The following is a 12,623-nucleotide window of genomic DNA, read 5'->3' on the forward strand; positions in this document are numbered from 1 at the left end:
CGGGAGAGGCCACAAGAGTGAGAGGCCCGCGTACCACAAAAAAAAAAAAAAAAAAGTAAAACTAGATTCCAGAAATATTATCTCCATTTTTTTCCTTTAAAAGGAGTGTCTTCCCCAATTTCTCCTACTGTCCCTAATGTTCCTAAATGGCTTTCTTACAGAGATTTTCAAAGGTCTTATTGTTAATAAGCTAAAAAATATAAAGCACTGAGCATGGTGTCTGGCTCCAAAAAATTAGCTATTATTATGGCTTTTATTAGTGCTATCATTAATGACAACAGAGTACTGAAAACAGGGGAGACCCCAAAATAGTTTGTGTGTTTATATTCCCCATTGTCAGAGCCTTAAAGAAAAATCTACTTCAAACAAAAAGCCAAATTATTTTTATCAAAAGTAAAACTGAACCAATGCTTTTCTCCCCCAAAACAGTTCTAAAGTTAAAAGACAGCAGATTAATATTAAAAACAGCTTTTTATTTGTTAATGTCACATAAGAAATTTAAGCAAGTTACACTATCTTAAAAAACACAACTAATGCGTTTTAGGAGAAACCCTTCCCTCCCCCCTCCCCCCATTCCCCTTGTGAATTAAGAATCTAAGAGAAGAAGTAACCATAAAACAAAGTTTTGTGGAATCCTTCATCCAGAGTGCTTATATGATGATTAGGTTAATATTGCCTTCTTACAAAATTTCTCTTTTCTATTTAAAAAAAATTTTTGTAGCCTTGATTGTTTATTACAAAAAAATTCAGTACAAAAGTTCAATATATTGAAAAATGCTTTTCCCCTCCCTCACAGCACCGTTATATATAGCAGAGAATAATCAAGAGCAGATTGCTAATCTAGATGGAGCAATCTTCAAATTAAAACACATTAAAACACAGTGGTTTATTTACCCTCCCCTCCTCATAAGAACTTAAAAAAAAACCACACATACAAAAAAAATGTCAAAATTTTGAGGGACCCTTTTCAAACAGTACACAGTTCAGTGTCAATTCACATCTTGCAACAAAGTGTATGGATATGATTTCTTTTACAAAACGTTCAGTGTCAAAAAAGGAAATTAAGGCCATCAGATTCGCAGCTTAAAAATTCACATAAAGGAAATATAAAAATATTCTGTGCTTCTGAGAAGGCTCTGCACTGCATGTAGGTAAGGATTACCATACTTCTTTATTTTGAGGAAGACAGTTGATGTGAGAAGTTTACATAATTGCACAGCTTCTATTGGAACCTCTTGGGGCTCCCTGATGAGGAAAACAGAAAAAAAAATTAGTGCTAAGAAAATGGATCACGGTATTTTAAAATAAGGCAGAGATACTACAAATTCATTATTACCTAACTTCAAATGGACGTTTATTACTTCTCACTTATCCTTTTTAAACTTCTCTTATGGACTTCTCCCCTAGAATACTCCAACAAATTCCAGAACAGTGATTCTCAACTCTAGCTGCACATTGAGATCCTGAGGAGTTCTTAAAACAAAATTCTGATCTAGGTCCCTAGATCAATTAAATGAGAATTTCTCATTTCGGACTTCCCTTGTGCCACAGTGGTGAAGAATCTGCCTGCCAATGCAGGGGACATAGGTTCAAGCCTTGGTCCGGGAAGATCCCACATGCCATGGAGCAGCTAAGCCCGTGTGCCACAACTACTGAGCCTGAGCTCTAAAGCCCACGAGCCACAACTGCTGAGCCCGCATGACACAACTACTGAAGCCCTCGCACCTAGAGCCCATGCTCCACAACGAGAAGCCACTGCAATGAGAGGCCCACACACCACAACAAAGAGCAGCCCCCGCTCGCTTTAACTAGAGAAAGCCCGCACGCAGCAACAAAGACCCAATGCAGCCAAAAATAAATAAATTTTTTTAAAATAAATGAGAATTTCTCATTTAACTGGGGAACAGTATCTATTTATATGTAATTTTAAAGCTCCCTAAGAAATCCTAATAAGCAGCTGAAGTTGAAAATTCCTATTCAATAACATCCTTTGGTAACTTAGGAAACAGGAGCTCAGTGGATGGCATTCTGAACAACCACATCAGGAAATATGGCTTGCTGGATCCTCAGCTTTCATATCCTGAAGCATCTGCATTGGGTTCATCTTCAAATGTGAAGTCAAAACAGCTCCCTCTATCCATTTCTTTATCACTCATTAATTCCTTAAAATCTCACAACATGACTGTGAAACACCACTTGACTACTGAAATTGGTTTCTTGAAGGTCAACCAGAAAGACTTCTAATCAACTCGAAAGGCCACTGGATTCATTCTCTAATATGAAGTCAAAATAGTTGATCCATCCTTCCATCTTCCCTCTTTTGAACTTTTTTTTTTTTTTTTTGCAGTACGCAGGCCTCTCACTGTTGTGGCCTCTCCCGTTGCAGAGCACAGGCTCCAGACACGCAGGCCCAGCGGCCATGGCTCACAGGCCTAGCCGCTCCGCAGCATGTGGGATCTTCCCGGACCGGGTCATGAACCCGTGTCCCCTGCATCGGCAGGCGGACTCTCAACCACTGCGCCAACAGGGAAGTCCCCTCTTTTGAACTTTGATATCATTATTTCTTCTGATCACAAAAGCTAAAAACCTCGCACATCTTTGATTTTTTTCTTCTCCCCCTCAAGTTCGGTCACTATGCCTTAATTAATGAATCTCCATTTGCATAGTCTCTCAGGGTGTCTGCAATCTCCCTTCTACAGTCATCCCTCTGATATTGTCTCAACTTCTCCTTGCTCCAAAGTGTGCAGAAGCTCCTTCCCTAGGCATTCCAGAGTATGCTGATTTAACACCAACCTCCCCACTTCACTTATCTCTCACTCACACCCTACAAACACAACTGGATCGACAGATATACTTGGTGCTCAAGTCTTGACATATACCCTGTGATGAATTAAAGATCATGATAAATTCTTTGCCACTCCTCCCATTATGAGGTGGAGACTATTTACCCTCCCCTGGAATTGAAGCTGGCCTATGACTTACTTTGACTAAGAGAATATGGGCCTTTAAGAAATCTAATGCTTTCCGTTTTCACTCTCTTGGAAGCCAGCTGCCATGCTGTAAAGAAGGTTGGGCTAAACAACCAAATGATAAGAAACCACATGGAAACAGACATGGAGAACATTTGAGCCCTAGCCAAGCTTCCAGCTGAATGCAACTGCATGACTGACTTCACTCTCCATTGGGTGGGAACAAATGAACTGCCCAGTGGAGCCCAGTCAAACCACAGAGTCATAGGAATTAAGAAATCAGTTTTAAGTCACTGAGCTTTAATTTAAGGTGGTCTCCTAATGTAGCAACAGATAATTCAAACAACCACAGAACACTACCATCTGCCTTCTAATACTCAAATAATTGCCCATCTTTCAAAATACTGGACAAGCCTATTTTCCAGAGATCTTCTCAACTGTTCTGGTGGCCTAAACAGCCTTCTCCAGCATCTGACCTGCTACAACTCATGCTCTGAACCACTAGCCTGGCACCCTGAGATATCTCTTATATTGTTATTTTACTTCCAGTCATTATATTTCAAATAAGGGCAGAAAATGGATCTTGTACCTGTTTCTTGTTAAAGCCAAGTATAAAACACCTGTTCTTAAATATTCCTCCAAAATGTACGAGGAAGTATCCATGCCAAAAATTCATTCTCCTATAACCCACCTCAAGTGGTTCTCAACTCTGGAGGCTGAACACATAAGAAAATGTTTATTTGGAGCAGGACTGGGGCTAATTAAGCAAAACAAACAGATTTATAAATCTGGAGACATGGTGACGACATCTTATAAGGATAAGGGTAGGAATTTTGATTAATGATAGACATGAACAGCTTGAGAATATAAACTGAAGGCTCATTACTTATTAATAATTCCAATTTAATTAATTAAAATCAAATTTGGAGTTTATTTCAAGGACTCTCAAAAGTCCAAGCATCAGCTAAAATCTATCCTGCAATTAAATGATTAAAAACTTAAGACAGCAAGAATTTTGCTTCACACTGAAGCTGAACATTACTCTTTTTTTTTTAATCAGGTAATGATTTTTTTAAATTTAATTTATTTATTTTTTGGCTGTGTTGGGTCTTTCTTGCTGCACATGGGCTTTCTCTAGTTGCAGCGAGCAGGTGCTACTTTTGGTTGCGGTGCACGGGCTCCTTATTGCGGTGGCTTCTCTTGTTGCAGAGCACGGGCTCTAGGCACGTGGCCTTCAGTAGTTGCAGTGCGCGGGCTCAGTAGTTGTGGCTGGCGGGCTCTAGAGCACAGGCTCAGTAGTTGTGGCTCACAGGCTTAGTTGCTCTGCAGCATGTGGGATCTTCCCCAACCAGGGCTCGAACCCGTGTCCCCGGCATTGGCAGGCGGATTCTTAACCACTCCGCCACCAGGGAAGTCCCTACTCTTTGTTTTTTTTGAGTTTATATGCAGATACCTGCTCCAATTTAGTCATCTAAACTCAATCAAAGAACCCTTCAATAAATAATTTTTAGCATGCATTCCAACCCATATATACTTATTTATGTGGCATACATGCCCTACATAACATATTACATACATTATAAAACAAAAGACAAAACTGAAATTTGATATGAGAAATAATTTTTAAAAAAGAAGTGCAAACATTTTCTTCCAGTACCCAAATGTACTTACTGTATCTTGAAGATCCCCTCAGGAAAAACAAACCCCACTTGGTAGATCACTGACTTAGTTCATCAAGTAATAGGGAAAAAACAAGCTCCACTACTGGTTTTGGTTTTCATGTAATTCTGTTAATAAAATTTAAAAGACATATATTAAAGTAATACCTGCTGGTGGAAAAGTTCTTCCTCGACAGCCACTTCAGCTGTTTCTTCCTCCTCCTCTTCCTCTTCGGGTATGGTTGTTTTGAAGACTGTACTTCTTTGAGCAACCTCCTAAACACAAGAGTTTGATTTAAGTTAAAACACTGTACTTTGGGACTTCCCTGGTGGTGCAGTGGTTAAGAATCCGCCTGCCAATGCGGGGGGCACGGGTTCGATCCTTGTCCCGGAAGATCCCACATGCCGTGGAGCAACTAAGCCTGTGCGCCACAACAAGGGAAGCCACCACAATGAGAAGCCCGCGCACTGCAACAAAGAGTAGACCCCGCTCACCACGACTCGAGGAAGCCGGTGCGCAGCAACAAAGACCAACGCAGCCAAAAATAAAAAATTAATTAATTTAAAAAAAAAACCCACTATACTTAAAAATCACAAAGACTGTGGGAGGACGACATCTTTTCGTTGCGTAAATTTAAGAAACAGCATTCCTATGTCAGGGACTTTTCTTTTCTTTTTCTTTTTTTAAGTGGCTCATCAGTAGCTTCAGCTACTGAACAGAAATTTTTGCATAATTAGTAGCAGTTCTTAGATTTTCAATATTCCCTGCAGGGGAGCTACTGATATCCAATTTGAAATACCTGCTGAGAAGTTCCCACTGCTTTTTATCCCATTCTGTTACTAAGAATTCTGTAAATGATTTGGCACACTAAATTCTTTATAACACTCAACATGAATTCAGCTTAAAGATCTTGGCTCCTAGCAAAGAGAAGGTGCTAAATAAATGCTGAATAAAATGAAGTCAGAGTCTAACTGCTGTGCTCTCAGGGACCTCGGTGGCAAGAGGACCACCTGATGAGTGAGATGAAAAGGACAAACTTTCATTCCTTCAGCAGCTAGTTCCTCTTGAATGAAACAGAATCAAGACACAGGAACACTATTTACTAACAACATACCAGTGAAGTTCCAATGTACTCTGTACAAAAAAACAGAACTCCTATTATTCACTGGAGGCATAACAGAAAGTAACCATTTCCATTTTCTACTGAAAGGTGCAAATACAAATAACTATCCTGTAGAGAATGCTGACTTGCACAAATGCAGCAGTGTTTCTGTTTAAGCACAAGGCTAACCTGATGATCTAGCAGCAAGTAAATGAGTGTGTCCTAGAGTGCTGCAGAACGTCTAATTTTACTCTGTACCATGCATGTCCTAAGGTTACTCAAGAAAGATAACTCCAGATGAAGACACTAAAATCACGTCAGTAAAAGCTTACCTGAAATTTAACACAGACCAGCTAGTTTAAAATGGCAGAGGAAGAAAACCAGAGAACAGTGACAGAGAAATGAGAGTTCTATTTACAACATGTCCACATATATATTTTATAAATGAAGTAAGGTAGTACAGTAGTATTTTGTAGGGAATTTTGATTATTGTTGCACGGCCGAGGAAGATAGACCATTTTGAGTCTGAATTAGCCAGAAACTTCAATTCTGTGAGATCAGTCCATGTTTATACACACAAATAGTCTTTTCACAAATAACACTTGCTTTAACCAAATTAGTACTAATAAAAAAGCATGTGAATCCTTAGATCAATTACAACTCTTTGAACTAAGATATCCACTGGGGGATGATGGCATACAAAACAGAAAAAAGATTCCCAAAAAGTTTTCAGAGTACCTAGCTTCCCTCAACTCATCTTAAAATGAGGAAAGAAAAGTCAAATAAAATCTGTTATAGAATTCTCACATTTCAGCTTCTAGCAACTCATGACAGTGTATACATCCCATATGGAAACACCGGCTCTTAGAGCTTGTGATGAAACACCAGACTATGAGCCTCAAATGAGAAGCTTAGAAAAGAGCAACTTGCCCAACTTCATTAATTATGAATTACTTCAGCATAATCGCCTTTAATGTAAGCCTGCTGTTAAGCACTTTTCATTTGACAACATTTAAAAATCAGTTAATTTAATGCAGAAAGCCTGTATGGAATATAAGTGAGCTAAATAAATGTCGACAAAATGAAATAGAAAAATAATAAAACAAATTTAGAACCAAAAGTTGCTGGAAGGTTTAGGCCCAGGAAATTATTAGTCAAGGTGCTAAAAGACAAATGTCTTTACCAAAAAATTCCTCTCAGCAAGACACCCAACCCTATCAAGTGCCCTGAAAGGCACACAAAAATGGTCTCTATCAACATGCCATGGGTCTGCCTGGGTAAAGCCCTGGGCACATAAAGGTACACCCATCTCCCCAGCAGTGCTGCAGGGCCAGCTAGCGCCAGCTCACGTGCTGCCTCTTCAACTCCGTGCTCAGTCACAGCGTGTGGGTATCCTGAAATCACCACAGTTCAGCAAATACTAAAAATCAAGGCAGTTTTTGTTGATGAAGGAGCTGACTGTTAAACTAGAATATCTCTGTATACATAAGTAATCATCTGCATATACAAAAATTTCAGTGATGCCTATATTCTAGAAGGTACAGAGAGACTGCTTTATTTTTTATTTCCCTCATTAAAATAACATTTTATTTCTCTATGGTGACATTTGCTGTTTTTCATCCCTAGGACCACCCCTCCCCAGCCATTTCTCAGTAAGAGCCCCCACTTTTACCTGGGTACCCTCTCTCCCATGGAGATGTGACATGTGTGTCACAAGCTGGATGTGATCTAGCCATGGAGAAGGCTCAAGCTCTAACTCTGCTCTCTTGACTCCAGGAACTGGCTTAGAGGTGGGCACATGACCCAGGCTGGTACTACGAGAGCAAAGCCCAGACGAGGACCTGACTAGGCACAGTGCTCTTGCCCACGAGAAGTAAACCTAGAATGATGCACCTGAGGAAGACACCCAGGAAACAGACGACATCTCTGGATGGTTGGTTTTGTGAACTCATATATTCCCATTATTTTAAAGCCAGTTTAATTGGGTTTCCTGATATCTCCAATGTCTCAGCAAGAAAATATACGTAAAAAAATTACACTGACTTAAGCCAATTATCTAAACTCTTACAGAAAAGTGGTCTTTATGGTGGTAATTATGAATTATTATAAATATGGTCTGGGATCTATTAATAAACATGGTCTCACAAAATTAAATGAATAAATGCCAAAAGTACTTGCCTGACAATCACAGAAATAAGAACTGTATTCATAATACTTTCCTCATTTCTGACAGAGGTCACTTCATAGAGCCTAACAAGCAGAATGCAGAAGTTTATTAAAAGAACAGGAAAACAAACCAACCAAATAATCCATTATAGAGTTCAGTGGTTTGAATTATGAAGGGAAACCTGAGCTTCATTCACCTTAATTAAAACATCACTGGTAATACTACCTCCAGACATATCCCATGTCATGGCATCTACTTTTTCACTTGTCGTATCTATTTTGTGCGCTTTTAAACCCGCTGCATTCCAAATATCCTCCTATAAGATCGTTTCTAACTTGGAACACATTTTCACACAGAAAAAGGTGCTGACTAGATTCCATGGTTCATGAAAACCTATTTCATCTACCATAGCCCCTTAAAACTGTGCTTTTCAATCTGGGCAAATCGGCACTCGTAACACTGTTTTGAAAGAGACATGTATTCTGCCAGTTTTAGATGTCGAAGGAACTACCAGCATAGGAGCTGCAGTAATTTCAGCACTTGGGCAGCAGCACCAGTGACAACTGGGAAGAATTCCAAAGTGCCGAAGGCAAAAAGCGAGCAGGGCTCCACACAGAGAACAGGAGGAGATCCAGCTCCTCGAAGTTTGTGAATTCCGGAAGGCATCTGTAAACGCCCACACCCTGAGAACCAGCAAGTATTTGGAGGTGAACTGTACTGAAGTCTGCAGTGGAAATCATCAGATGACCTTTCATTTTTAGCCTCAGTCTGAGATAAAGGGCATTCTTCATTCAGCAGACAGTGAATTCCTTACTAAGAGCAGTCTAAACACCAGCAGATGTTCACAGTGAGGGATGGCTGGAAAGATGGCTGGGCAGAGGACTTCTCGTATGCAAACACCTCAGACCCCCAGAATGAATGTTATTAATTACACTTTATTTCTCTGAACTTAAGTAAAGGTCCATGTTTGATTTTCCTAAAATTTTATCCAGTAATTTCTCACTAAGTGCCTATTATGTGCCAGGAAAAATCAGAACAGGTCCTTGCCCTTGACATGCTTATTATTCTAGTGAGAGAGGACAACGTGACAAGCTAGACAAGGTCTGTGCCTGGGCACTATGGGAGCAGAGAAGAAACCCCTAAGGGGATACTGTACTTTGACCTGAAACCACGCCATCCTTGAAGACATTTTCATCTCTTGGTATGTGTGCGTGGCTGGGGGAATTTGGGGGTGTCTTTATGTGACAGTGGGGGTAGGTAAGGTTCTTTGACAAGAGTTCTAGGACTGACGTGTTGAAAACATACACATCAAGCAAATGTACACTCCATAATCCTTAAACTCAGTTTCACGAGCATGTTGAAAGTCAGTAACAAGGTTAATAACCTAAGCATTTACCAGTGGCCAGATACTATTCTGACCATTTCCCAAGGATTGTCTCATTTATATTATTCTCATTATATTATCTTATTTATATTAGTTATCTTGTTATTACTATCTCCATTTTAAAATGATAAAACTAAGAGAGGTGAAGGAACTTACCCAAAGTCACAAAGTCACTGGGCAGTGAAGACAGAAACTGGACACAAACTGACTCTGGAACCTGTACTAACAATCATATTTCATTCCTAAAACCTGGAGTTAGCATCTCTTTCATTGACTCAGCAGCCTTGGTCTGATTTAAGCAATCAGTTACTTCACATTTAAATTTGATTTTTGAAAAGAAATCACACTTGCATGATGAACTCTCAGGTGAAACTGACACTGTGGTACGAACATAGAGAAGAGTCTGGTGGTTGCCAAGGGGGCAGGGGTTGGGGCAGGGATGGGAGTGGGAGGTTGGGATGAGCAGATGCAAACTATTATATATAAAACGGACAAACAACAAGGTCCTATTGCATAGCACAGGGAACTATATTCAATATCCTATGATAAACCATAATGGAAAAGTATTTTAAAAAAAGAATGTACACAGGAATTCCCTGGCAGGCCAGTGGTTAGGACTCCACATTCTCACTGCCAGTGGCCGGGTTCAATCCCTGGTTAGGGAACTAAGATCCCACAGGCTGCGTGGCGTGGCCAAAAAAAAAAAAAAAAAGTACATATATGTATAACTGAATCACTCTGCCGTACAGCAGTAATTAACACAGCATTGTAAGTCAACTATACTTCAATGAAGAAAAAAAAATTGACACTGTGGTGGTACCGATAAAATGACCATACCTCTCCCTGAGAATTTTTCAATATAACCTTCACATCTTCGCCAGTGCCCCAAGAGTTCTGGTTCTTCCAGATGAGGTCGGTGGGAGGACTGGCTGTGACACCGGCATTTGCAGCCCAGATCTAGAAAGAAAAAAGGAAATCATTCTACACAGAGCCCAGCTTTCCCACGTGCCAATAACAACATAATGATGAGACTTTAACACCTTGTAAGAGGACTGATTCTAAAAGTTCCAGAACTATGGCCTAGCTTTAGACTTGCTATATTAACTAGCTGTATATCCCATAGAGCTTAGCTAGGCCTCAGCTTCCCAGTCTGATAAATAAAAATGTTGACACACGGGACTCTGAAGTGAAGTTGCCTAGATTCACATCCTAGCTCGCCTACATGCCAGCTCACCTTGAGCAAGCTACCTTACTTACCCTCCAATGGTACAGAAATGGTACTGATAATACACGGGACTGTTGTGAAGAAAAATGATTACCCACATGGAGGAGATGGCTGACTCAATGAATATAAGCTCTCACTGTTAGCATTCTATTATTCTACGGGTTTCATGAGCCATCCCTTCCGTGTTAGAGCCTTCTACCCCTTCCAATGGTATCCTCCAGCTGCCTATAGCAGGAATTGAGGAGATGACCAACTTCTCTCAAAAGCTCTGCAGCAGACAGCCTATCTAGAATATTCTAATGGAAGGTGGTATATATCCAACCAGAGACAGTGTCATAATACCCCAGTGTCTGAGTCTGAATTCCAAAAAGAATTCAGGAAACAAATAACCCATTATTCAATGGAAAATATGACTGCTACAGAAATAGGCAAAAGAAACAGAAAGATTTCCCTTTTCATAAGCAGGGAAATTCTGCAACATTTTTTATGTATTTACTGGCAGAAGAGCATTGGTAGAATAGAGAACACTTGAGAGTTAGAAAACCTGGGTTTGTATCATGGACATAACACTACACCTCTACAAACCTCTATGTCCTCACTTGTAGGGACACTACTACCAGTCCTGATCTTTCTAAAAGACCATATGAAAAGAGACAGGAAAGTTTTGTACTCCATAAATTGTCTTGCAATATAAAGGGCCATATGATGGCAGAATGAAGACTGGAGATAGTATAAGCAGGTATTCTTTTAAATGGGGAGGAGACCTTATCAATTACTAATTAGGAGAGACCCCTTCCTCTTAAAGTGCTCACTTGAAGCTTCCAGATCTTCCATCACCATTATAAATGGAAAGGGGCAAGGAGCATTACTAGGATAAAACTGAAAAGAGAACTGGATCTGGGCTGACTTTCAGGTTATGTGGAATGTTAATCTAACCTCAAGCTATACTTTTCACTAGTCCATATGGAATCATACAGTTGGTTTAGTGTTTAATAATAATCGTAACACGTCAGTAACCTTACTGGGTAATTTAACCTAAAACTAGTATGTCCTAGAGCTGTGTCGTTCAATATGGTAGCCATATGTGGCTTGTGAGCACTTGAAACATGGCTAGTCCCAACTGAGGTGTGCTGTAAGGGTATCTCGAAGTGTCAAGATTTAGTTTTTTTTTTTTTTTTTAAAAAAAGGGACTTCCCTGGTTGTCCAGTGGTTTAGACTCCACGCTCCGAAAACAGGGGGCCCAGGTTCGATCCCTGGTCAGGGAACTAGATCCCACATGCCGCAACTAAGATCCTGCATGCCACAACTAAAGATCCCACATGCTGCAACAAAGATCCTGTGGGCTGCAACTAAGACCCAGTGCAGCCAAATAAATAAATAAATTGATATTTTTTAAAGTGATCTAATAACTTTTATATTCATCAGATGTTGAAATGATAATATTTTAGATATATTGGGTTAAATTTAAAACATAGTTCTAAAGTTAATTTCACATCTTTCTTTTTCACTTGTTTTTAATGTGGCTACAAGAAAATTTAAAATTACATAGTAGTTCCCTTACTTCTGTTCTGGAGGGGGTTTTTTGCTTTTTTTGTTTTTTTTTTTGCGGTACACGGGCCTCTCACTCTTATGGCCTCTCCCGTTGCGGAGCACAGGCTCCGGATGCGCAGGCTCAGCGGCCATGGCTCATGGGCCCAGCCGCTCCGCGGCATGTGGGATCCTCCCAGACCAGGGCACGAACCCGTGTCCCCTGCATTGGCAGGTGGACTCTCAACCACTGTGCCACCAGGGAAGCCCCTGTTCTGGAGTTTTAAACTGATCTTTGCTATTGCCCTGCCTTGTACAATTTTACAGAAATATCACTTATGATTACCACATTCCAAAGAGCTTCTTAACACATTTATGCCAGCTACCAAAGGAAAAAAAAATGCCTTACATTTTTTTATGTGAAAATTGAGTTCTCCACTAGACCTATAGAATATATATATCTATTTAGTCACTGAGGAACTGTATCCAGTGGAAAAAGCAGATGATTGGCAGAGTGGTTTTATACTTTTAAAGAGATAAAGGGCACGTTCAAATCTGAATCTTCTGAATTAAAAATGTCAGACTCTTTC

General features: G+C 40.0%; 1 protein-coding gene across 2 annotated transcripts in view; it reads right to left on the reverse strand.

The window, feature by feature from the left end:
* Positions 1–584: 584 nt before the first annotated feature.
* The window catches only part of LMNB1 (lamin B1), a 67,791-nt gene continuing 55,752 nt past the window's right edge, over positions 585–12,623 (reverse strand). For both annotated transcript variants that reach the window (XM_082836038.1, XM_082836039.1), the window contains exons 9-11: positions 10,119–10,238; positions 4,796–4,903; positions 585–1,245 (exon numbers count right to left, since the gene is read on the reverse strand). In XM_082836038.1, the coding sequence (XP_082692164.1) occupies positions 1,204–1,245; positions 4,796–4,903; positions 10,119–10,238 (270 nt within the window). In that variant the 3' untranslated portion in view covers positions 585–1,203. The remainder of the gene's footprint in view (positions 1,246–4,795; positions 4,904–10,118; positions 10,239–12,623) is intronic.

Source organism: Leucopleurus acutus (genome assembly GCF_964270905.1).
Source record: "Leucopleurus acutus genome assembly, chromosome: 3".
Lineage (NCBI taxonomy): Eukaryota > Metazoa > Chordata > Mammalia > Artiodactyla > Delphinidae > Leucopleurus > Leucopleurus acutus.